The 24,794-nt window shown below is 46.3% G+C and overlaps 1 protein-coding gene across 3 annotated transcripts in view; it reads right to left on the minus strand.

Annotated features, from left to right (window-relative positions):
* PRR11 (proline rich 11) overlaps nt 1-24,794 on the minus strand; it is a 298,857-nt gene that overhangs the window by 125,315 nt on the left and 148,748 nt on the right. For all 3 annotated transcript variants that reach the window (XM_086954972.1, XM_086954971.1, XM_086954973.1), the window contains exon 5: nt 3,044-3,328. In XM_086954972.1, coding sequence (XP_086811098.1) covers nt 3,044-3,328 — 285 coding nt within the window. The remainder of the gene's footprint in view (nt 1-3,043; nt 3,329-24,794) is intronic.

Consider the following 24,794-nt stretch of genomic DNA (forward strand, 5'->3'; position numbering starts at 1 on the left):
GGCTGTAGGGCTGTTGAATTTGTGGCCAGGTAGTGTCATACCAAAGGAGATGATGGACGGAGCGCTGGAGCAAATCAAACACTCACCCCCAGTCAACTGATCTGGGTTTAATCCAGCATCATTCTTTAGCTCACTCCACTACCCCAGTTCAGACATGGGCATATGCATGGCCATATGCAATCAATCTGACCCTGTGCTGATGACGGCTGATTAGCCAGAAACCGGTCCCAGAAAGCTTGTTTCCGGTTCAGAGAAGACATGGCTTGGCAGTTCAGGCTGGACTGTTCCCATGAGGCACAGGGTCAGAATGATTTGCATATGGCATGTCTAAACTGGGGTGGTGGAGTGAGCTAAAGAATGATGAAGGATTAAACCCAGATCAGTTGACTGGGGAGGGGGAGGGGGTGTTTGATTTGCTCAAACGCTGCGTCCATCATCCCCTTTGGTATCACTGGTAGTGTCATGGGAAATATGACTTAATTTGAGTTGTGGACATGTTAGTCGTTAGTTGGATTGAAAAAGATAATGGAGGGATAGAAGAGGAAGGAGTCTATAAAGTGTTTATTGGGAGAGCATAGTATGAGGAGGTTTGGGATGAGAAAAGGAGAGCTGGAGGAGGGAACAGTCTCTAAAAATGGATTAGGGAAGTCCTAGTAGTGAAATGAGGTCTCCGATGAGTCCAAGGAGGAATACAAAAGGAAAGAATTTGGAAAGGGTTGTTTGAAATATATTAGTAGTAAAATGAGGTTTGAGGTTATACAAGGAGGTATAGAGGACAGAAGGGTCTTGAAAGGGTTCATTTGGAGATCATAGGAGTAGAATGGGTTGTTTTGGAGAGGACAGTAGTAGAATGAGGTTTGGGATGAGTCAGACAGTGGAGGTAGAGGATATACTGAGAGGTATTGGGTGAAACAGAGTAGTGCATTGGAGAGAAGCAAAACATTTTTTAATAGTAAAGTAATGAATATATGATACATAAGTACATGGAAGGTAGACGTGTGAGAAAGATAATATATCAAGATGGAAGATGTATTTAATGAACTCAGACTTTCAAGTGTTGCTGTACTTTAAGCTAATTGAGTTGTGTGTGAATTTTTCTTTTCTTTTCAATAATTCACAATTGAAGCAATTGTAGATACATAGTTATGATAGAATGTACATATTGTGATAGAAAAACTGAGGACGATAAGTATCTTATCAAATAATTTATATGAAAACTATGCAGAGACTTATATACATGTTAAGCATTGAATAATATAACCATAAGTAATATGAACATTTGTTAAACAGATCTAAAGAATATCTATATATTTATAAACATATTTACTATACATATTTATAGAAAGAAATGCACATATCAAGATACACACATATAATCAAATTAAATTCTTATATACACAGGGTTTTGTGTTTGAGTATGTTGGTTATGTAGGGAAGAGCAAACTTCTGAGTAGTCTTCTGAAGATAAGATAGTTATCTGGTGATCTCATGTGTGGGGGTAATGAATTCTAAAGTTTAGCTGCTTGAACAGAGAAGGATGTGCCACCTATGTTTTTTTTGTATGGTGCGATTTTGAGGCAAGGTGCCAATCTGAAAGTTTTGTGCTGAATGTATTTGGCAATTTTATTCTTGATGAAAAACTTCTGTTTTCCATGTGTTGCTTCGTGGGGACTGCATAGGAGAGGGGCTACAGTGCACGCATCTAAGCAAGTTCATTGTAGAAGGGAGCTGTGGCGTACATGCAGATAGCTTGTAAGTCGGTAATGGACATTCGTCCTTCACGATCCTTACAGGGCCTGAAGCTTTGAAGGAGGTATAGCACTGTACACTGAAAATATATTTACGTGAGGTTCTGCATCAAAGGCATGGAAAAAAGGAAACGGATGTTGTGTGCTAAGATGGGTGCTATACGGCTTCACTGACGTCATATGGAGCTACTTTTGGCATTGTACAAAGCCACCGCCCTACTTGCGAAGTGAGAGCTTTGTAGTTTCCAGATCGACTCTGACACCTTTAATTATTCTACAGGTGAGGAATCTACAGGTAGAAGCATCCATCCGAAATGTAGGTGTTAATTACACTGCAAATTAAATTTTAGGCAAAAACTCTGTATCAGATTACAATTAGATTACAAATCAGACACAACTTGCACCCGATGTAGATGTTTTATCCCACAAATTGTGCAGGCAAAATTCACCACAAACGTCTACAGAAAATAGCAGACATGTGCTGTTTAGGCACATCGGAAGAGGGAATACCATTCACTAATAGTACGTTATATTCCATTCTGAGATGCAATCTCTGAATCGGGTTCATATTGCACACCCACTAAAAGTCACACATACCCTGTGATAACATTAGTTAGGGGTTGCACAATTTGAGCCCCATTTTGCAGGTCTTCTCTAATTACTTTAGTGTTAGAAATAACAATGCTAGATAGAGATGCAGCTAACATGCATTAGGATGTTGAATAACATGTATGTAGGCGGTAAGCTAAATGTCGCTCACATGCCAAACAGAGAAAGGGGGATATCTAGAGCTACATAATGTGAAGGGCAGAAGGTGACGTGAGGCGAAACAAAGATAAAGGTTAATTATTAGTATCATTTTGTTTCTGGAATATTGTTTCATATGTCCAAACATTTACTTTCTTGTTGTTTACTTTAATTAGTTTGCTTCCTTTTAGTTTCTGTCAAGCATCATTTATTGGCAAGATCAATGAGTAAAATATTTTGTGATCAACAAGGACAAACAGAAAGAGAGATCCGGCTTCTCTGGCGGGAAACAAGGACACATTCTTGATGGTTTTCTTATTGCCCAAATTATTTAGACTGCTTAACTCAAGAAACCAGACACAATGGCATCACAAGAAGCAAGAGCTCGTACATAGCAGATAAATTGGAAAACAAAATGGTTTTCACATTAAAAGAATAAAAAAGAAATTGTATTGCACATTAAAAATAAAGGCAGAAACCTAAGAAACCGAACAAGCCGTACAAATAAAATGTAAAAGCACCTATCAAAGCAACATACAACAGCCTACCTTTAGTACTTTGGAGTTTCCTACTTTCTTCATAATCACTACTGGCTTTGACACCAAGATGGTCGGAGGTGGCAGCGGAGGAGGTGGTGGTGGCGGAGGAGGAGGAGGAGGTGGTGGCAGCAGTGGTGGAGGCCAAGAAGGTGGTAAAACTGTCAGTGTGGCAGAAGATGGCACTTCAGGCTGTAAAAGATTGCTAGGAATAGCTGGGAAGCTAGCGTCCAAAACAGAAAGGTTGGGACATCTTTGCCAAGAAGAACGTTCTAAAGAACGGAGAGATCCACCATTCTGAAATGAGAAAAACGCATTGTGGGAAAAAGAATCAGACATGCATGATTATTTACGGTTTAATGAAAAAGAAATTCCAAAACTTTCTGGTTTTCTAGACCATAAAGTAATTATGTATAGAGTTCAGTTTCAAACAGCATCACAGAGATACAAAGCATATAAAGGTGTATCTCAATTATAAAACCTCTGTAGCCTTCTTGAGCAGGAATTTAAGAACCGACTCTGATAAAGCTCTAATTGACCGTTTACTAACATCTGCAGTGAAAATGGTGCTTACCGACTGGAAGGACACGAGTAAGACATCTTATAAAGGCTGGATAAACTGGATCACCCACCTCAGAGGGGCAGATAACTTCACATTACAAAACTCTCTGTGGAAACCTTCATCCATGTTGATGTGGAACGAGCCTCCATAAACACTACTGTATGCCCTTGAATCATATCCTGTGCCTTTACTTAATTATTGTTACCTGTACTAGGCTGTTATATGTTAGGCCTATCAATACTGGACTGCTCTTGTGCCAACACATGCATAGAATTTTGGAAATAGTCATCGCTCGACTAGCCTTCGCTCTCCCTTTCCTTCTCTTCTCTTTCTTTTCCTTCCTTTCTGCCCGTCTTTTCTTCTTTTATTATTGATCTCTTGGGTTAGTTTCTTGATACCCATATAGGTGTAATAACCTCACTTTATGATTGTATATGTGATAATTTTGCCTTCGATATCTTATGTTAACCCTGTTACAGTTTTTTCTGTGTTCCCTCTTAAAAATCAAAGTATTTTGAAATTAAAATAAACAACAACAAAAAAACCTTTGTGGTCTATGAAACTGATGTCAATTTATATAAAAATATAAAAAAGATTGTATTTTAGACAATTACACTAATTTTATCATGAGTTACGAATAAAATTCCCCTTGGAGGAAGGCATCGTCTACACTACAGCAACACCTGCAATTTTAATGGTCCCAAAATCTGTTGTAATGCTTCTATTTCCATGGCAAAAACAAACCTCGTCTACTTAAAACGGCCTCAAATATTTTAGTGACCTGATGTTAGTTTCCAATGTATTTCATAAAGTAGGTTCCTTGCAGCCGTGTAAACAAATCTTACTGGGAGTAACATTTAGATAAAGCTCCTTTAAACACAAGACATTAAACACTTATTCCAGAGGGGATTATTGCTAAGAACGTACAATATACCTCAATTTGGAAAATATGGGTATATTTGCAGAAACTGACACTTTTTTGTGGTCATTCCAGTACGCTTACTTAAAAGTGGAAAATGCATGCACTGCCAGGCAAAAAAGCAAAGCTTTTCTAAAAAATACATTTTAAAAAGTGCTAATTTTAAGAATGGTTTGGCATTTGTCTGAAGTAATAATGGGGGCAATTTTGTGAAGAAGGGCTTGGATTATGAGTACTGGAATTGGAATCATCATGAAGAAAAAGTTTCTTCCCCAAAACCAAACATCCTTACTTCCCAGAGATGTCTGTGGCGTTATTGGAGGCGCTCCCACATGGGGGTCACTGGAGGGAATTAGAGGAATGGGCACAAGCGGGAGTCAATAAAATAGGAGACTAATACGGAGATGGGGAACTTCTTACATTCGAGGCCTTCCCAGCAAACTGGGACATTCCACAGGGACACTTTCTACTATATGGGTCAGTCACTGGGGCTATGTCCAGGCACTGGGATCAGGGGACACTAGCACCCCCTACGCACTCTATACGCGAATACATAATTCTGGCAGGAGGTGTTATTAAGGCGGTATTGTGCCTATATCGAGCCATTCGGCGGGACTCCATGGGGCCGCTGCGGAGACTGAAAGATAAATGGGAGGCAGACATTGGGAGTCCTATAGCGGATAAGGATTGGGAAAATACGCTTCTCCAAGCCACCAAGGTATCCCGCAACGCACAATTCCAATTAATAAGTTTTTAGGTCGAGCCTAAGGCATTGCTTTAACAATGCTTGTTGGTGAGATTATAGTAAGGCTTTCAAAAGTCTACTCAAACTGCGGGGTACAGTGCATGTGAGCACAACCACGTGCATTTCATGCGCGCGCTCCGCCTCTGCTGTCAGCTCACCATGCTGCACACCCCCTCACCCCTCGCTCGCAAATGTCCCTCCCACCCTTCCTTTGATCTCCGCCGCAAGTTCTTACAGGCTCCTCTCCGCCCCCTTCCTTTAATGGCCCTCCCCCGGCACAGAGCGTGCATCGCTTGTTAATAAAGGCTTTGAGTTCGGCCTCGAGAAGCTTCCATTTTTTGTCCACTGCAAGCGATTTATTTTCTTTGTCGAGCTCTGATAGCAATGCTGAGTAATCTTTCAACATCCTAGTTGGGTGCCTCAGTATTTTGGTGGCTTTCAGCATCTATGTTGAGTGGCTTTTCGCTGCTGCTGTGGATCTGTTTTCTTGCATGGCATCAAGCGGGCTTTTATTTCTTCCTGCCATGCCACTTATTCGCTCTCGAGGGCGAAGCAGGTTTCGAAAGTTTGCCTCCATCGTGGTACCCTCACTGCTCACTTAGACCCATGTAGCTCCTTGGGCTTCACTCGTTCCTCTGATGCTGTCTCCCTAATGTGCTTATCTGCCCCTTTTTCTCCGTAATGCTCTGTGCTTCTTACCTCGTCTCCATGCTGCCCTGTCTCGCTGTGTGCTTCGATGCACACCAACCACCCTCCAGTCTTATGTTGCTCTGTCTCACTGTGTGCTTTTCTGTGTCCGATGTTGTTTCTGTCCCTTGTGTTGCGTCCCCTGCCTCTGTGTTGCTCTATCTTGCAGCTGTGTTCCTTCCGTGTTCTTTTGTCTTGCCTTGCACTTCTCTGTTCCATGTCGTTTTCGACCACCATGTGGCTTCAGCTCTCATCACCATCCCCCCTATTGCTTCCTCACCTGCCCCAGCCCCCCATTTTGCTTCCGCTCTTCTCCTTGGTTTCCTTTTTTCCTTTTTAGTAACTAAAAAAAAAAGCATTGGCATAATTTTGTAGGCACGTGTGCGTGCCTTTAAAATGACACTGCCATTTGTATCATATTTTTTTTTTACAAATTCTTTAGCCATGCTACACAGCACCATGCATACTGTGCAGCATGGCTAAAACCCAGTAGCAAAACTAATAGTTCCTAAAGACAAGACTGGTTGGCTTTTCCATAGTTGTAACAAGTCCGACCAACACATAATTACACACCAAGCAATTACCCTCTACTGAATACAACATACACTCCACATAACTATATGCTACATAATTCCACTGCGCTCAACGCAACATACACTCCAAATACCACTCAGTGCCACATAATTACACGCCACATAATTACACTGCACTCAATGCAATATACACTCCAAATACCACTCTGTGCCACATAATTACACTCTACTGAATGCAACACACACACACACACACCACACAATACCACCCAGTGCCACAATTATATGCTACATAATTACACTGCACTCAATGCAACATACACTCCAAACAATACCACTAAGTGCCACATAATTACACGCCACACAATTACACTCTACTGAATACAACATACACTCCACATAATTATATGCTACATAATTACACTGTGCTCAACGCAACATACACTCCAAATACCACTCCGTGGCACATAACTACACGCCACATAATTACACTGCACTCAATGCAACATACACTCCAAATACCACTCTGTGCCACATTACACGCCACACAATTACACAGCACTCAATGTAACATACACTCCAAATACCACTCAGTGCCACATAATTACACTGCACTCAATGCAACATACACTCTAAATACCACTGTGTCACTGTAACGGAGAAGGCCGGAGAGGGCAAACACTCACACCACAGGAAGCATGGTGGGTCACTGATCCTCCCCCCCCTCCTTCCCTTCAGGGCGATTGGTCATCTGAACCTCTGCTGGACGAAACGGAGGAAAAAGAGTACGGTGCCTTTAACTGGGCGTATACAGAGAAGGAGGACACGCCCACCCGTGACGTCTGAATCGCCAGAGTGGAGTAAACCCCGGAAAAGAGAGAAGCGGCGTGCGACGACACCCAGGAGAGAGGAACCGTAGCGTGGTGGTGAATTGGCGGTGACGAGAGCGAAGTACGGAGTCCAGGAAGAGAGAAGGAAGGCGAGCCAGGAGGCCAATGGTCCTGTGTAAGCGCCGTGCCACACTCCAGAGGGAGGAGTGTGGCTGCGACAGGTACGTCATCGGCTGGCAGGCTGGGTTGGGAGGCGGGGAGACCCTCCTCCATAGCGCTACCGACGGCACCTGTCTTATCCAGTAAATAAACTCCTGTAAAGCTTCCTTTAACCCTCTTACCTCGTCCTTAAACCCCCCCCTACCCTGCACCTTCTGCTCACCACGAAACCCTCGACACGACCTTGACTGTAAATAGCACGCTTAAGCTCAGCGGTGTCCCTTCACGATCCGGGTTCTCTTGGGTCTTTAGAGAGAGATCTTGAGTCCCAACGGCCTTTTTCTTTTTGTTTATTGATTCCTTGAAGAACCACCGGTGGGGAACCAATGTGAACGCTCCACGTGGCGGACCTAAGGAAGGAGGACGTTCCAGTCGAGGTTGTGTCAAAGACCTGTGCCACAACGGATCCGCCAGAGTTTGCCCGGGAAAGACTGACATCCCGCACCCGAAAGACCCTACCAAAAAAAAATCCTTATCTAGCGCACAAAAGTTTCCAGTCCCTTACTGCACCCACATCACAGTCACATAATTACACACCACATAATTACACTGCACTCAATGCAACATACTCTCCAAATACCACTCAGTTTCACATAATTACACGCCACATAATTACACTGCACTCAATGCAACATACACTCCAAATACCACCCAGTGCCACATAATTACACGCCACATAATTACACTCTACTGAATGCAACACACTCCACACAATACCACTCACTGCCACATAATTATATGCTACATAATTACACTGCGCTCAATGCAACATACACTCCAAATACCACTCAGTGCCACATAATTACTCTACTGAATGCAACACACTCCACACAATACCACTCAGTGCCACATAATTATGCTACATAATTACACTGCACTCAATTCAACATTTACTCCAAACAATACCACTCAGTACCACATAATTACATGCCACATATTTACACTCTACTGAATACAACATACACTCCAGACAATACCACTCAGTGCCACATAATTATATGCTACATACTTACACTGCGCTCAACGCAACATACACTCCAAATACCACTCAGTGCCACATAATTACATTGCACTCAATGCAACATACACTCCAAATACCACTCAGTGCCACATAATTACACGCCACATAATTACACTGCACTCAATGCAACATACACTCCAAATACCACTCAGTGCCACATAATTACAGGCCACATAATTAAACTGCACGCAATGCAACATACACTCCAAATACCACACAGTGCCACATAATTACACGCCACATAATTACACCCTCACTCTATCTATCGCCATCACTCTATCTATCTGTTGCCCTCACTCTATCTATCTGTCGCCCTCATTCTATCTATCTGTCGCCCTCACTCTATCTATCTGTCTTATCTTATCTTATCTTAAGTGCAATTTTTAGAGCGCACTGACACCGTAGGCTTCCTGGCGCTGTAAGACAGAGTGAGTGAGGAAGGAAGCGTGAGTGGCGGGATTTTAGCCCAGAGAAGGGAAGAGGTGGGTTTTGAGCGATTTCCTAAAGTTCAGAAGGGAAGGGGAGGATTTGATGAAGAGAGGTAGGAGATTCCAAAGCCCGGGAGCCAGATGGGAGAAACGGAGACCGCCAAATTTCTTGGTTTTGGTTTTGGGAGTGACTAGCAGATGACGGTGGGCTGATCGGAGGTTTCGCGTTGGACGGTGAGGGCAGATAAGAGATTTCAAAAACGCGGGGCCGGAGCAGTGGAGGGCTTTGAATGTGAGACAGGCCACCTTGAAAGCTGCCCTCTGGTCTATTGGGAGCCAGTGCAGACTGTGGAGTAGAGGTTTGGCTGATGGGGGTTTTGTGAATTAGACGGGCCGCTTGGTTCTGGACAACTTGGAGGCGGTGTACCAAGGATTGTGGGAGACCGTAGTAGATGGAGTTAGAAAAGTCCAGGCGGGAGAGCACGAGTGAGATGACCACTTGGGTAAGTGCGGCGGGAGGGAGTAAGTGACGAACTTTACGGATCTTCCGGAGCTGGTACATGCAGGATGAAATTACCGAGCCCACATGGGCTCTGAGGGAGAGTTCTGCGTCGATGATCACTCCCAGACTCTTTACTGATTTTACCGGGACTGGGGGGGAACCTAGCTCCGAGGGCCAGAACTGAGGGCCCCAGTGGGCATGACTGAGTCCGGGGAGGAGGAGCTCGGTTTTCCCGGGGTTAAGCTTCAATTGGTTCTGGTTCATCCAGAGTTGGATGTGGATCATGACTGCGTGGAACGTGTTGATGGCATGAGGTGAATTGAGCAGGAGGATGATCTGTAAGTCGACAGCGTAGTTATAGACAATAATGTCCCATTTCTGAAGAGAGTGGATCAGCCGCCGGAGGTATAGGTTGAACAAGAACGGTGAGAGGGAGGAGCCCTGGGGGACTCCGCAGGACGTGGGAGTTTTTGTTGCAGTATAGGGTCCTAGGCGGACCGCCTGTGTTCTACCAGTCAGGAAGGACTTGACCCACTCCAGAGCGGTACCCTGGATGCCTGTCTGTTCGATACGGTGGAGAAGGATGTTATGGTTCACCGCGTCGATCGCGGCCGACAAGTCCAGGACTACGAGGACTTGGGGGGACCCCGCGTCTGCGTTGCTCCTGAGTGTGTCCCGAACTGCCAGGTTAACTGCCTCTGTAGAGTGGGCAGGTCTGAAGCTGGCTTGATTAGTCTCGAGGTGACAGGAGGATTTGATGAAGTATGACAGACATCGGGTGACGTGGGCCTCCGTTAATTTTGAGAAGTACAGGAGGAGGGAGATGGGGCGATAATTCGAAGGCTCCACGGGGTCGGCTCCGGGTTTCTTAAGGAGGGGCACTAAGATGGCCTCCTTAAAAGAACTAGGGACAATGCCGCTGCTGAGTGACCCATTCAGTAGGGGGAGAATACAGTCAGGTAAGTTGAGGCAAATACTCTGCAGAACAGATGGCGGGCAGCAGTCGTTAGGGGAGCCAGATTTCACGCGAGTGGCGAGTTCCGCTAGTGAAATGGGGTTTAGGGCAGGGAAGGTGGTGAGAGTCGAGGGGTTGTTAGAGGAGATGTCCGATGGATATGGCTGGGGAGGGGGAGGGATAGAGTTTTTAATTTTTATGATCTTTTCCACAAAAAAGGAGTTAAGAGTGTCGCATGCCTCTTGAGTGGGGGTCTGGGCTGGGAGGGTTCTGTCATCTGTGGTGAGTTCGTTCATGACTCTGAACACCTCCTTAGATTTGTCGACTGCTGACGAGATCCTGTTGGAAAAATGTTCCATTTTGGCTAGGCCGATAGCAGCTTTATTTTCTTTACGCGCGGCCAAGTAGGACTGTCTGGCTGGGTTGGAGTAGTCGCGTCTCCAGATGCGTTCCAGCTGGCGTGTTTTTAGTTTATGATGCTTAAGGTTATCAGAGAACCACCTATGGGAGTTATGATGCCTAGTACGGGGGAATTTGATCAGGGGGGCAAAGAGGTCGCTGGCCGACCTCAGCCAGGATCCAATGTCGTGTTCAATTCTGTCGATGTTATCAGAAGAGTTAAGGACTGGGCGGGAGTCGGCCAGGGCTGTGAGGAAGCCCGGGGAGTCATATGTACTCTATTTTCGTGAGGAACCACCAGCCATCAGAGGAGCAGGAATCTGGCCGGCGACAGTGATGGTGGTGTCAACTAGATGGTGGTCGGACCAGACACAGGGGGATATATCTGGCAAGGACACTGCAAGATTATAGGTCCAGATCTTGTCCAGGATATGGCCCTTGTATTGAGTGGGTTGAGTGACCTGTTGGGTAAGATTCAGACTGTTGAGAGCCTCAAAAAGCTCTGTGGCATGGGGGCCGGCGTTGGAGCCATTGAACCAATAGTTTAGATCGCCGAAGAGGGCGAAGCTGGAGTGCAGCGTTAGCAGATTGGACAGCTGTTCGCTCATGATGGTAGTAAAGGATGGCATAGGATATGGAGGTGTAATGACCGGATTTTCCGCTTAGATGGGATCAGCCCCTAGGGGCCCCTCTAACCCAGCCAAAACGTAATCACCTCCCTCCTTAGAACGTATTTACAATGGGTATGGATACATATATGTACATTTCGTACCTAAGGATGGGGAAATAGCAATAAACATGCATAGGTTTTCTACCATATCCTATTCATATCAGCTAGTCTCGCGGCCACTCAGACCCAGACTAATCTACCCTGGGGCAGATATGGCACACAATCCGGCGTGTCTACACACATGGGTCTGCAGCCCCAGTGCTCTCATTTACACACGGTCCGCAATCTGGCAGACCTCCACGCTGGTCTCCTCCCCAACGCTCTCATTTACACACGGTTCACAATCTGGCGAACCTCCACGCTGGTATCCCCCCCAGCGCTCTCATTATCGCCGTATATCAACGACGACCACTTTCCTATGGACACCTATGGGAGCAACTTCTCATTTATCTACTTGGGATAAAACTATGACAATGAAAGTTTTGTACGGTTCTCCTAATTATAATATGTACCTTCTGCTCCTGGCATCAAAGGTCCCCTCGCTTCCTATTTGCTTGATCACTCCTTACCTGATCGGGATTTCACATCCGTTCATGCAAACAATGCTCAACTAGAGGCAGAAGTTACCAAGATTGAACAAGAATACAAGGCACATGTCAGTTCACTAACAACTGGGGTCATTTTTATTACAACAATATAGACACATACACAGATCTGTATTATAATGGACACATCCACATGTAACTGACAAAGACTATAGATAGAACACACCGCTGCAAGGAAAAGGATTAGCAATACAAATTATCTGCGGGGTAACAGGAACTTTCAACACAACGCTGAAAGGGAAAAGATTAGACAACCTAAAGTCTAGGGAAGAAGTACAAGATTAAGGTGTAATTGTGAAGGGGATTAGTTCAGACTACCTCACCTATTAGAAGGAAGATTTCTCTCTGACTCTGGTGGGATCAGGGCTCTCTCTGTCTCTCCCTCCGTCACCACATCACCATGCCTCTGGTTCAATTGCTCCAGCTGACAGCCTTCTTTGATGCTCTCTGCACTGTTCTCTCTCTCTTCATCTTCAGCAATCATCTGCCTTCTTTCTCCATTCCAGAACTGCACTCTATTCTGCAGCTCCAGCAGACATCCTGTTCTCTCCTCTGCAAGAACCACTCTGCTCTGACTCCAAGCTGAACTGACCTCCAAGCTGAGCTGCACACAAGCTGGACTGAACACTCCTCCTCTCCTGCAGTTCGCTAATATGGAAGCTTGTCCTTTCATGGAAAGTTACGGCCAGTAACCTGCCGCCCACCAAATTCTTGTACCTCCCCGTACCAAGGACACGTTCCCAGCTGGCCAGCCTGAAGTTGTGTCTTCGGAGTGGAGAAAAATACATTCCTTCGATAAGGGCCAGCCTGAGCCGGTTCTCTCCAAGCGAACAACAGTTTTAACTATAAACTTTACCTTTACTCTGCAAGCCTCTCAGCTCCATCAAGATGGAGTCCCTCTAGTTCTGGGCCTGTACGCCTGAGAAGGATGAAATACCCCTTAGCTCTGTCAGAGTACCTACATAAACCATACCAATGTGTAATATAAAGTCAGGACCACAGGATCCAACCTCTACTATAAGCAAGAATGTCAAAGCCAGTAGGCAATAGACAGATTAGAGTCAAGAATAAGGGATCTATCATCATATTAAGCAGCTATCCTCTTCTAGGTCTGGAAAAAAAGGGCTTAAAAGGGCCAACACAAGCTAGGAATACGTATCCTAGATGTGAGCAAGATTAAAGTCTATACTACTGCCCACTAGGGCCAAAACCCCTGTCAAGACAGGGGGCCGGTATCAGTTCCCACGCTGATAAGTAAATTATCCACCTCAGGGAGGGGAAGGGAGTGAGAGGAGATGGAGTTCAGGCGCTTAGATATGATGGCTGCCACCCCATCCCCGGGCCGGCCACCAGGACGATCAGCGTGAAGAATGTAATAATCAGGGGGAAGGGCAGCCAAAATATCTGGGAGGGACTCTGATGTTAACCAAGTTTCCGTAAGCAGGAGTATGTCAGGATTGTCATTAGACAGCAAGATGAAGATGTCCTCAGAGTGTTTCACTAAAGAACGAGTGTTCAGGTATGACACCCTGATGGATGTAGCGTTCCTGATTGGTGTGGCTGAGGGAGTGCGTCCGCATAGATGGTGTTGGGCAGGGCGCGTGAGGCCGGCTGTGTGTACACGGCGAGTGGCTGTAGGTGACAGCGGGGGGGGCAGAGTGCTGGAGTTCTCTGAGGGATTGAGATCTGTCGCCCTCACTCTATCTATCTGTCGCCCTCACTCTATCTATCGCCCTCACTCTATCTATCGCCCTCCCTCTATCTATCGCCCTCCCTCTATCTATCGCCCTCACTCTATCTATCGCCCTCACTCTATCTATCGCCCTCACTCTATCTATCGCCCTCACTCTATCTATCGCCCTCACTCTATCGCCCTCTATCTATCTATCGCCCTCACTCTATCTATCGCCCTCACTCTATCTATCGCCCTCACTCTATCTATCGCCCTCACTCCATCTATCTATCGCCCTCACTCCATCTATCTGTCGCCCTCACTCCATCTATCTGTCGCCCTCACTCCATCTATCTGTCGCCCTCACTCCATCTATCTATCGCCCTCACTCTATCTATCGCCCTCACTCTATCTATCGCCCTCACTCTATCTATCGCCCTCACTCCATCTATCTGTCGCCCTCACTCCATCTATCTGTCGCCCTCACTCCATCTATCTGTCGCCCTCACTCCATCTATCTGTCGCCCTCACTCCATCTATCTGTCGCCCTCACTCCATCTATCTGTCGCCCTCACTCCATCTATCTGTCGCCCTCACTCCATCTATCTGTCGCCCTCACTCCATCTATCTGTCGCCCTCACTCCATCTATCTGTCGCCCTCACTCCATCTATCTGTCGCCCTCACTCCATCTATCTGTCGCCCTCACTCCATCTATCTATCGCACTCACTCCATCTATCTGTCGCCCTCACTCCATCTATCTATCGCACTCACTCTATCTATCGCCCTCACTCTATCTATCGCGCTCACTCTATCGCCCTCCCTCTATCTATCTATCGCCCTCCCTCTATCTATCTATCGCCCTCCCTCTATCTATCTATCGCCCTCCCTCTATCTATCTATCGCCCTCACTCTATCTATCGCCCTCACTCTATCTATCGCGCTCACTCTATCTATCGCGCTCACTCTATCTATCGCGCTCACTCTATCTATCGCGCTCACTCTATCTATCGCGCTCACTCTATCGCCCTCCCTCTATCTATCGCCCTCCCTCTATCTATCGCCCTCCCTCTATCTATCGCCCTCCCTCTATCTATCGCCCTCCCTCTATCTATCGCCCTCCCTCTATCTATCGCCCTCCCTCTATCTATCGCCCTCCCTCTATCTATCGCCCTCACTCTATCTGTCGCCCTCACTCTATCTGTCGCCCTCACTCTATCTATCGCGCTCACTCTATCTATCGCGCTCACTCTATCTATCGCGCTCACTCTATCTATCGCGCTCACTCTATCGCCCTCCCTCTATCTATCGCCCTCCCTCTATCTATCGCCCTCCCTCTATCTATCGCCCTCCCTCTATCTATCGCCCTCCCTCTATCTATCGCCCTCCCTCTATCTATCGCCCTCCCTCTATCTATCGCCCTCCCTCTATCTATCGCCCTCACTCTATCTGTCGCCCTCACTCTATCTGTCGCCCTCACTCCATCTATCTGTCGCCCTCACTCCATCTATCTGTCGCCCTCACTCCATCTATATGTCGCCCTCACTCCATCTATATGTCGCCCTCACTCCATCTATATGTCGCCCTCACTCCATCTATATGTCGCCCTCACTCCATCTATATGTCGCCCTCACTCCATCTATATGTCGCCCTCACTCCATCTATATGTCGCCCTCACTCCATCTATATGTCGCCCTCACTCCATCTATATGTCGCCCTCACTCCATCTATATGTCGCCCTCACTCCATCTATATGTCGCCCTCACTCCATCTATATGTCGCCCTCACTCCATCTATATGTCGCCCTCACTCCATCTATATGTCGCCCTCACTCCATCTATATGTCGCCCTCACTCCATCTATATGTCGCCCTCACTCCATCTATATGTCGCCCTCACTCCATCTATATGTCGCCCTCACTCCATCTATATGTCGCCCTCACTCCATCTATATGTCGCCCTCACTCTATCTATCGCCCTCACTCTATCTATCGCCCTCACTCTATCTATCGCCCTCACTCTATCTATCGCCCTCACTCTATCTATCGACCTCACTCTATCTATCGACCTCACTCTATCTATCGACCTCACTCTATTTATCGACCTCACTCTATCTATCGCCCTCACTCTATCTATCGCCCTCACTCTATCTATCGCCCTCACTCTATCGCACTCACTCTATCGCACTCACTCTATCGCACTCACTCTATCGCACTCACTCTATCGCACTCACTCTATCGCACTCACTCTATCGCACTCACTCTATCGCACTCACTCTATCGCACTCACTCTATCGCACTCACTCTATCGCACTCACTATCTATCGCACTCACTATCTATCGCACTCACTCTATCTATCGCACTCACTCTATCTATCGCACTCACTCTATCTATCGCACTCACTCTATCTATCGCACTCACTCTATCTATCGCCCTCACTCTATCTATCGCCCTCACTCTATCTATCGCCCTCACTATCTATCGCCCTCACTCTATCTATCGCCCTCACTCTATCTATCGCACTCACTCTATCTATCGCACTCACTCTATCTATCGCACTCACTCTATCTATCGCACTCACTCTATCTATCGCCCTCACTCTGTCTATCTGTTGCCCTCACTCTATCTATCGCCCTCACTATCTATCGCACTCACTCTATCTATCGCCCTCACTCTCTCTATCTATCTGTTGCCCTCACTCTATCTATCTGTCGCCCTCACTCTATCTATCTGTCGCCCTCACTCTATCTGTCGCCCTCACTCTATCTATCTGTCGCCCTCACTCTATCTATCTATCCGTCGCCCTCACTCGATCTGTCTTATCTTATCTTATGTGCAATTTATAGAGCGCACTGACACCGTAGGCTTCCTGGCGCTGTAAGACAGAGTGAGTGAGGAAGGAAGCGTGAGTGGCGGGATTTTAGCCCAGAGAAGGGAAGAGGTGGGTTTTGAGCGATTTCCTAAAGTTCAGAAGGGAAGGGGAGGATTTGATGAAGAGAGGAAGGAGATTCCAAAGCCCGGGAGCCAGATGGGAGAAACGGAGACCGCCAAATTTCTTGGTTTTGGTTTTGGGAGTGACTAGTAGATGACGGTGGGCTGATCGGAGGTTTCGCGTTGGACGGTGAGGGCAGATAAGAGATTTCAAAAACGCGGGCCGGAGCAGTGGAGGGCTTTGAATGTGAGACAGGCCACCTTGAAAGCTGCCCTCTGGTCTATTGGGAGCCAGTGCAGACTGTGGAGTAGAGGTTTGGCTGATTGCCATCTGGGGGTTTTGTGAATTAGACGGGCCGCTTGGTTCTGGACAACTTGGAGGCGGTGTACCAAGGATTGTGGGAGACCGTAGTAGATGGAGTTAGAAAAGTCCAGGCGGGAGAGCACGAGTGAGATGACCACTTGGGTAAGTGCGGCGGGAGGGAGTAAGTGACGAACTTTACGGATCTTCCGGAGCTGGTACATGCAGGATGAAAGTTCCGAGCCCACATGGGCTCTGAGGGAGAGTTCTGCATCGATGATCATTCCAAGACTCTTTACTGATTTTACCGGGACTGGGGGGGAACCTAGCTCCGAGGGCCAGAACTGAGGGCCCCAGTGGGCATGACTGAGTCCGGGGAGGAGGAGTTCGGTTTTCCCGGGGTTAAGCTTCAATTGGTTCTGGTTCATCCAGAGTTGGATGTGGATCATGACTGCGTGGAACGTGTTGATGGCATGAGGTGAATTGAGCAGGAGGATGATCTGTAAGTCGTCAGCGTAGTTATAGACAATAATGTCCCATTTCTGAAGAGAGTGGATCAGCGGCCGGAGGTATAGGTTGAACAAGAACGGTGAGAGGGAGGAGCCCTGGGGGACTCCGCAGGACGTGGGAGTTTTTGTTGCAGTATAGGGTCCTAGGCGGACCGCCTGTGTTCTACCAGTCAGGAAGGACTTGACCCACTCCAGAGCGGTACCCTGGATGCCTGCCTGTTCGATACGGTGGAGAAGGATGTTATGGTCCACCGCGTCGAACGCGGCCGACAAGTCCAGGACTACGAGGACTTGCGGGGACTCCGCATCCGCGTTGCTCCTGAGTGTGTCCCGAACTGCCAGGTTAACTGCCTCTGTAGAGTGGGCAGGTCTGAAGCCGGCTTGATTAGGCTCGAGGTGACAGGAGGATTCGATGAAGTATGACAGACATCGGGTGACGTGGGCCTCCATTAATTTTGAGAAGTACAGGAGGAGGGAGATGGGGCGATAATTCGAAGGCTCCACGGGGTCGGCTCCGGGTTTCTTAAGGAGGGGCACTAAGATGGCCTCCTTAAAAGAACTAGGGACAATGCCGCTGCTGAGTGACCCATTCAGTAGGGGGAGAATACGGTCAGGTAAGTTGAGGCAAATACTCCGCAGAACAGATGGCGGGCAGCAGTCGTTAGGGGAGCCAGATTTCACGCGAGTGGCGAGTTCCGCTAGTGAAATGGGGTTTAGGGCAGGGAAGGTGGTGAGAGTCGAGGGGTTGTTAGAGGAGGTGTCTGATGGATTTGGCTCGGGAGGGGGAGGGATAGAGTTTTTAATTTTTATGATCTTTTCCACAAAAAAGGAGTTAAGAGTGTCGCATGACTCTTGAGTGGGGGTCTGGGCTGGGAGGGTTCTGTCATCTGTGGTGAGTTCGTTCATGACTCTGAACACCTCCTTAGATTTGTCGACTGCTGACGAGATCCTGTTGGAAAAATGTTCCATTTTTGCTAGGCCAATAGCAGCTTTATTTTCTTTACGCGCGGCCAAGTAGGACTGTCTGGCTGGGTTGGAGTAGTCGCGTCTCCAGATGCGTTTCAGCTGGCGTGTTTTTAGTTTATGATGCTTAAGGTTATCAGAGAACCACCTATGGGAGTTATGATGCCTAGTACGGGGGAATTTGATCAGGGGGGCAAAGAGGTCGCTGGCCGACCTCAGCCAGGATCCAATGTCGTGTTCAATTCTGTCGATGTTATCAGAAGAGTTAAGGACTGGGCGGGAGTCGGCCAGGGCTGTGAGGAAGCCCTGGGAGTCATATGTACTCTATTTTCGTGAGGAACCACCAGCCATCAGAGGAGCAGGAATCTGGCCGGAGACAGTGATGGTGGTGTCAACTAGATGGTGGTCGGACCAGACACAGGGGGATATATCTGGCAAGGACACTGCGAGATTATAGGTCCAGATCTTGTCCAGGATATGGCCCTTGTTATGAGTGGGTTGAGTGACCTGTTGGGTAAGATTCAGACTGTTGAGAGCCTCAAAAAGCTCTGTGGCATGGGGGCCGGCGTTGGAGCCATTGAACCAATAGTTTAGATCGCCGAAGAGGGCGAAGCTGGAGTGCAGCGTTAGCAGATTGGACAGCTGTTCGCTCATGATGGTAGAAAAGGATGGCATAGGATATGGAGGCCGGTATAAAAGGAGGAGAGTGAGGGCGCCGGTATCAGTTCCCACGCTGATAAGTAAATTATCCACCTCAGGGAGGGGAAGGGAGTGAGAGGAGATGGAGTTCAGGCGCTTAGATATGATGGCTGCCACCCCATCCCCGGGCCGGCCACCAGGACGATCAGCGTGAAGAATGTAATAATCAGGGGGAAGGGCAGCCAAAATATCTGGGAGGGACTCTGATGTTAACCAAGTTTCCGTAAGCAGGAGTATGTCAGGATTGTCATTAGACAGCAAGATGAAGATGTCCTCAGAGTGTTTCACTAAAGAACGAGTGTTCAGGTATGACACCCTGATGGACGTAGCGTTCCTGATTGGTGCGGCTGAGGGAGTGCGTCCGCATAGATGGTGTTGGGCAGGGCGCGTGAGGCCGGCTGTGTGTACACGGCGAGTGGCTGTAGGTGACAGCGGGGGGGCAGAGTGCTGGAGTTCTCTGAGGGATTGAGATCTGTCGCCCTCACTCTATCTATCTGTCGCCCTCACTCTATCTATATGTCGCCCTCACTCTATCTATATGTCGCCCTCACTCTATCTATATGTCGCCCTCACTCTATCTATATGTCGCCCTCACTCTATCTATATGTCGCCCTCACTCTATCTATATGTCGCCCTCCCTCTATCTATCTATCGCCCTCCCTCTATCTATCTATCGCCCTCCCTCTATCTATCTATCGCCCTCACTATCAATCGCCCTCACTATCTATCGCCCTCACTATCTATCGCCCTCACTATCTATCGCCCTCACTATCTATCGCCCTCACTATCTATCGCCCTCACTATCTATCGCAATCACTATCTATCGCCCTCACTCTATCTATATGTCGCCCTCACTATCAATCACCCTCACTATCTATCGCCCTCACTATCTATCGCCCTCACTATCGCCCTCACTATCTATCGCCCTCACTATCTATCGCAATCACTATCTATCGCCCTCACTCTATCTATCGCCCTCACTCTATCTATCGCCCTCACTCTATCTATCGCCCTCACTCTATCTATCGCCCTCACTCTATCTATCGCCCTCACTCTATCTATCGCCCTCACTCTATCTATCGCCCTCACTCTATCTATCGCCCTCACTATCTAACGCACTCACTATCTATCGCCCTCACTATCTATCGCACTCACTATCTATCGCACTCACTCTATCTATCGCACTCACTCTATCTATCGCACTCACTCTATCTATCGCACTCACTCTATCTATCGCACTCACTCTATCTATCGCACTCACTCTATCTATCGCACTCACTCTATCTATCGCACTCACTCTATCTATCGCACTCACTCTATCTATCGCACTCACTCTATCGCACTCACTCTATCTATCGCACTCACTCTATCTATCGCACTCACTCTATCTATCGCACTCACTCTATCTATCGCACTCACTCTATCTATCGCACTCACTCTATCTATCGCACTCACTCTATCTATCGCACTCACTCTATCTATCGCACTCACTCTATCTATCGCACTCTATCTATCGCACTCACTCTATCTATCGCACTCACTCTATCTATCGCACTCACTCTATCTATCGCACTCACTCTATCTATCGCACTCACTCTATCGCACTCACTCTATCTATCGCACTCACTCTATCGCACTCACTCTATATATCTATCGCATCACCACAGCATCATTCAGCACCACCACAGCATCACTCAGGGGCACCACAACATCACTATGCGCTACCACAGCATCACTGAACGCCACAGCATCACTCCGCGCCACCACAGCATCAATCTGTGCAACCATTCAACAATAACTGGTTCAAATATGTTCTCTCAATGTTTCAAGTTTTATTACAAATGTCATACAAAGATGTTAATATTTCACTTCTGTTCTTGGATTTTTGTCACAATAAAATACACTGAACATAATCTTCACAAAAGTCAGTTACAAAAGTTTAAGCTATTGCCATTATAAATTACAATAACTTTTATTTAAGTATTCATTATTAAAAAAATTAAAAGCCATTGTTATTTGTAATATCAATACATCTAAGTCACGTAAATACAACACATATCGCATTTCAAATGCTATAGGTGTCACATTTGCGAAAGTTAAAACTATTGGCTTTGTAAATGACATAGCTCTTAATTTTGCTATTTTCAAAACCAACACAAATATAAATTTGTCATTTACAATACCAATAGCTCAAACTTTCCTAATGCGAGACCTATTGCATTGCAAATGCTTGTTAAACCCTGAATTAATCGCTATTTCCATCAGGAGGACGCGAGTTGCCCTCGCTGCCAGGAGATAGGGGCTAGCTACATTCGCATGATGTGGAGCTGCCCACAGTTAGAAGGGTACTGGCAAGAAGTGGTTAGGGAGACAGCACGCGTCACTGAGAAGGAGATCCCATGCACCTCCAGTCATGTGTTGCTCAACCTATTCCCCCACTCCGCTAAAACCAAGGTCACAGCCAGGTTCCAAGACCTGGCATATATTCTAGCAAAACGCGAACTTACCAGCAAGTGGAAGGCCCTGGCAGGTCCATGAGTGGGCAATTGGAAACGGGAACTAGTGAAGTGGGCGAGCTGCGAACATAGAATACTGCTTCCGAATGCAAAGAGAGGCATAGGACGATTGGAGGGAGTGTTGGTAGACAACCTGAAGAATGTAGACCAGGAGTCTGCACCTAGCACGCCACAGACTAACTCAACCGGCAAGCCCCGATGGCCAAGGCCAAGAAGGGAATGAAGGGGAGGCATGAGCAGACCATAGCATCCTAGCATCCAAGAACATGGTGGTTTATATGAGTACGAAACATGGCTTAGACTGAAAAGAGCGAGACCCAGACCATGCGTACGGCGAGAGACATGTTGGCGGGTTAGTCGGCAGCAGCAGGGGAGGGGGGCCGCGGGCGGGTGAGTAGAGGGGGTACTGTTAAACTAGATGTGGATGTGTTACAGCTGGAACTGCAGAGCGCGACAGGAAGTCACATGGCGAAAGGAGATATGAACAAGAGACTAGATGACCAGCTGGGTAGGACACTCTGAAGGGTCACTGGGACGTTAAATGAATGTGAAACGAATTGTGTGTGCAATGTGGATTATCAAATGCTAATAAAATATGTTTTAAAAAAAAGGAAAAGTTTCTTCCGAAACGTTCTGCTCAAATGACAACAAAAAACGTTAGCAAAGAGCATGCAAAATTGTCCACGTTGCTGCAAAACAAAAACCGGCATGGGGTTTATGTTTTTAAAACATCATCATTATTACCTTTGCTTTTGTAGCGTAAGGGAGCTTGAACCCCATAACTTTTCTGTACTATGGGAGAATATCCATATATCAATCATGGTCATAGATACTTTATAACCTGGAGAAAAAAACACCATAGATCACTGCACTGGTCTTTTCTCCTTTCTATATGAAAGTGCAACGTTCTTGAAAGTCAATATTATCCAAAGTACCTCTGCTTAGAAAGTATGGTGTCTAAGCTAAAAGACAGGAACAAAGATTTCTCCATTTAGGACCTTTTGGATAAAGGGTGTAATCGTCTAAAGGACAACAGTTATGTCACATCAAGGCATAATTTTAAAGAGGGATACGTAAAAGCCAGCCAAAGTGATGTCCCAACCTCATTTCCCAGCAAAATTATGTAAATAGGGGTATACAGATCTCAATGGCTGACATGTTATAGTTTCAGAAATCTTTTTGGAAGCCATTAATGAATGACAAGATATCAGTCAAGAAAGTCTTGTTATGGATAAGTTCCTCTCTAAAGTCAAGTACCAAGACCCAAGTCGCTTGAGTTTGTTCGGCTTTTCGGTAGGTTACATTCTAGCACTGCACGTGATGGTAACATCTTCTCCCAAGGTGCTCATATGCATCTAAGCTAGATTTTCAGGAAATATGCATTAAGTTTAACATTGCAAGGGATGAGCGAAAGATCAACCACGTTGAACTAGAAGATCCAGAAACTGTGAATGCATTAAGAAGTTGTTCTATGAACGAAGAAGGCATTCTGAGAATCACAATTTAAAAGGTCAAACATCATCCGAGATATGACAATGTTTTTGAACATAAAGAATCTGATGAACAAGAAAAATCAGAGAGAAGTCATAAAGAAACTTGTCTGATGACTCCAAGTAAAGAGCTTTTGCCAGAGACTTCTTTCTCACTCTCAAATAGGAAGCAAAGTCAGACACTGATAAGTGCTCTCTACGATTAACATATCTATTCCTGAATATCTCTAGCTCTTGAAAACTATCAGTTGCTCTTTCCTACTCATGCCCAACATGATGAAGTCTCTTCTCATAAAGAAGCAACACAAATTATATTTTTGAAGAACTAGTGCAAAAGCTGAGCCACAGAAAGCAGAGGTAGGAAGTCTTTGACCCTCCGTGCTTGTGTAAACAAAAAGTAGCAGCCATGTTTGCTGTGAAGACTTAACTTTCCTGTGGAGGAGGAGAGGAAGGAAGAGAAGTTGGGAAACACCTGGAAAACAGCTTGGGTCTCCCATCTTGAATAGATAAGGAGTAGGACTCCTGGCTTTATGGTATTTATTTTTGTGACATTTCTGTCTGTATTTATCCATAGTTGTTTTTCGATGATTTTAACTCCATCTATTTTTATTTTGTGCTTAGCATATAAATGAAGCTGGAATGGGTACACTTCCACATATATTTAACTGATAAAAGTATATTCATATTCACATTTGAATAGTCATCTGAAAGTATTTGCATTGTAGAACAGTGCAAACAGTTGTATATCTAAACTTATCTAAACTAAACTATATCTAAACTAATTTAAGCTTAATCTGGACATTATTTTTCCTTCTTTTACCTTCTCTACCGATGAATCTGCACACCTGGCACTTATAATTGACAACAGTAAGACTCATCCAAAGCACAGCTGTTTTCTCATATTTAAAAATAAAAACCATACTCCCGGTCACGCAGAATGAGTTTATTTCTTCCGATTCCGAGGTGCTAGAGACAGGAATGAAGACCCTTTTAGCAGGTTTGATTAGAGGGTCCACAAAGGACTGCAACTGTGATTTACTATTGTCTGTCACTACGGTTCCAGTGACTGGTCCAAATTCAAAGCAGATGTCATTGCAGAATCCTCATCTGAAACTGTATTAAGACAAAGTCTAGGATCCAAAAGAGAAAAGAAGTATGAGACTCTGTAAACACAATGTCAGTGGATACATTACGAATAGCAAGAGTTCTTCCTGGAAGTGGAGATGCATGACCCACCAAGACTCTTACTGTTTCTCTAATCTGAAGTCTGTGCAATGAACGCAAGTTAGAATCTTAGGTGATCAATCAATCAATCAATCAATCAACGAATTTGTATAGCGCGCTACTCACCCGCAAGGGTCTCAAGGCGCTGGGGGGAGGGGGGGGGGGGGGGGGGGAGGGGAGGTCGCTACTGCTCGAACAGCCAGGTCTTGAGTTGTTTTCTGAAGGAGAGATGGTTCCTTGTCAGCCGTAGGTGGGTTGGGAGGGAGTTCCACGTTTTGGCGGCCAGGTAGGAGAAGAACCTTCCACCGGCAGTGGTCTTGTGAATGCGTGGAACGGAGGCGAGGGTGAGGCTGGCGGAGCGGAGCTGGCGGGTGGATGTGTGGAA

Source organism: Lissotriton vulgaris, chromosome 2_1 (assembly GCF_964263255.1).
Source record: "Lissotriton vulgaris chromosome 2_1, aLisVul1.2, whole genome shotgun sequence".
In the NCBI taxonomy this organism is placed as follows: Eukaryota; Metazoa; Chordata; class Amphibia; order Caudata; family Salamandridae; genus Lissotriton; species Lissotriton vulgaris.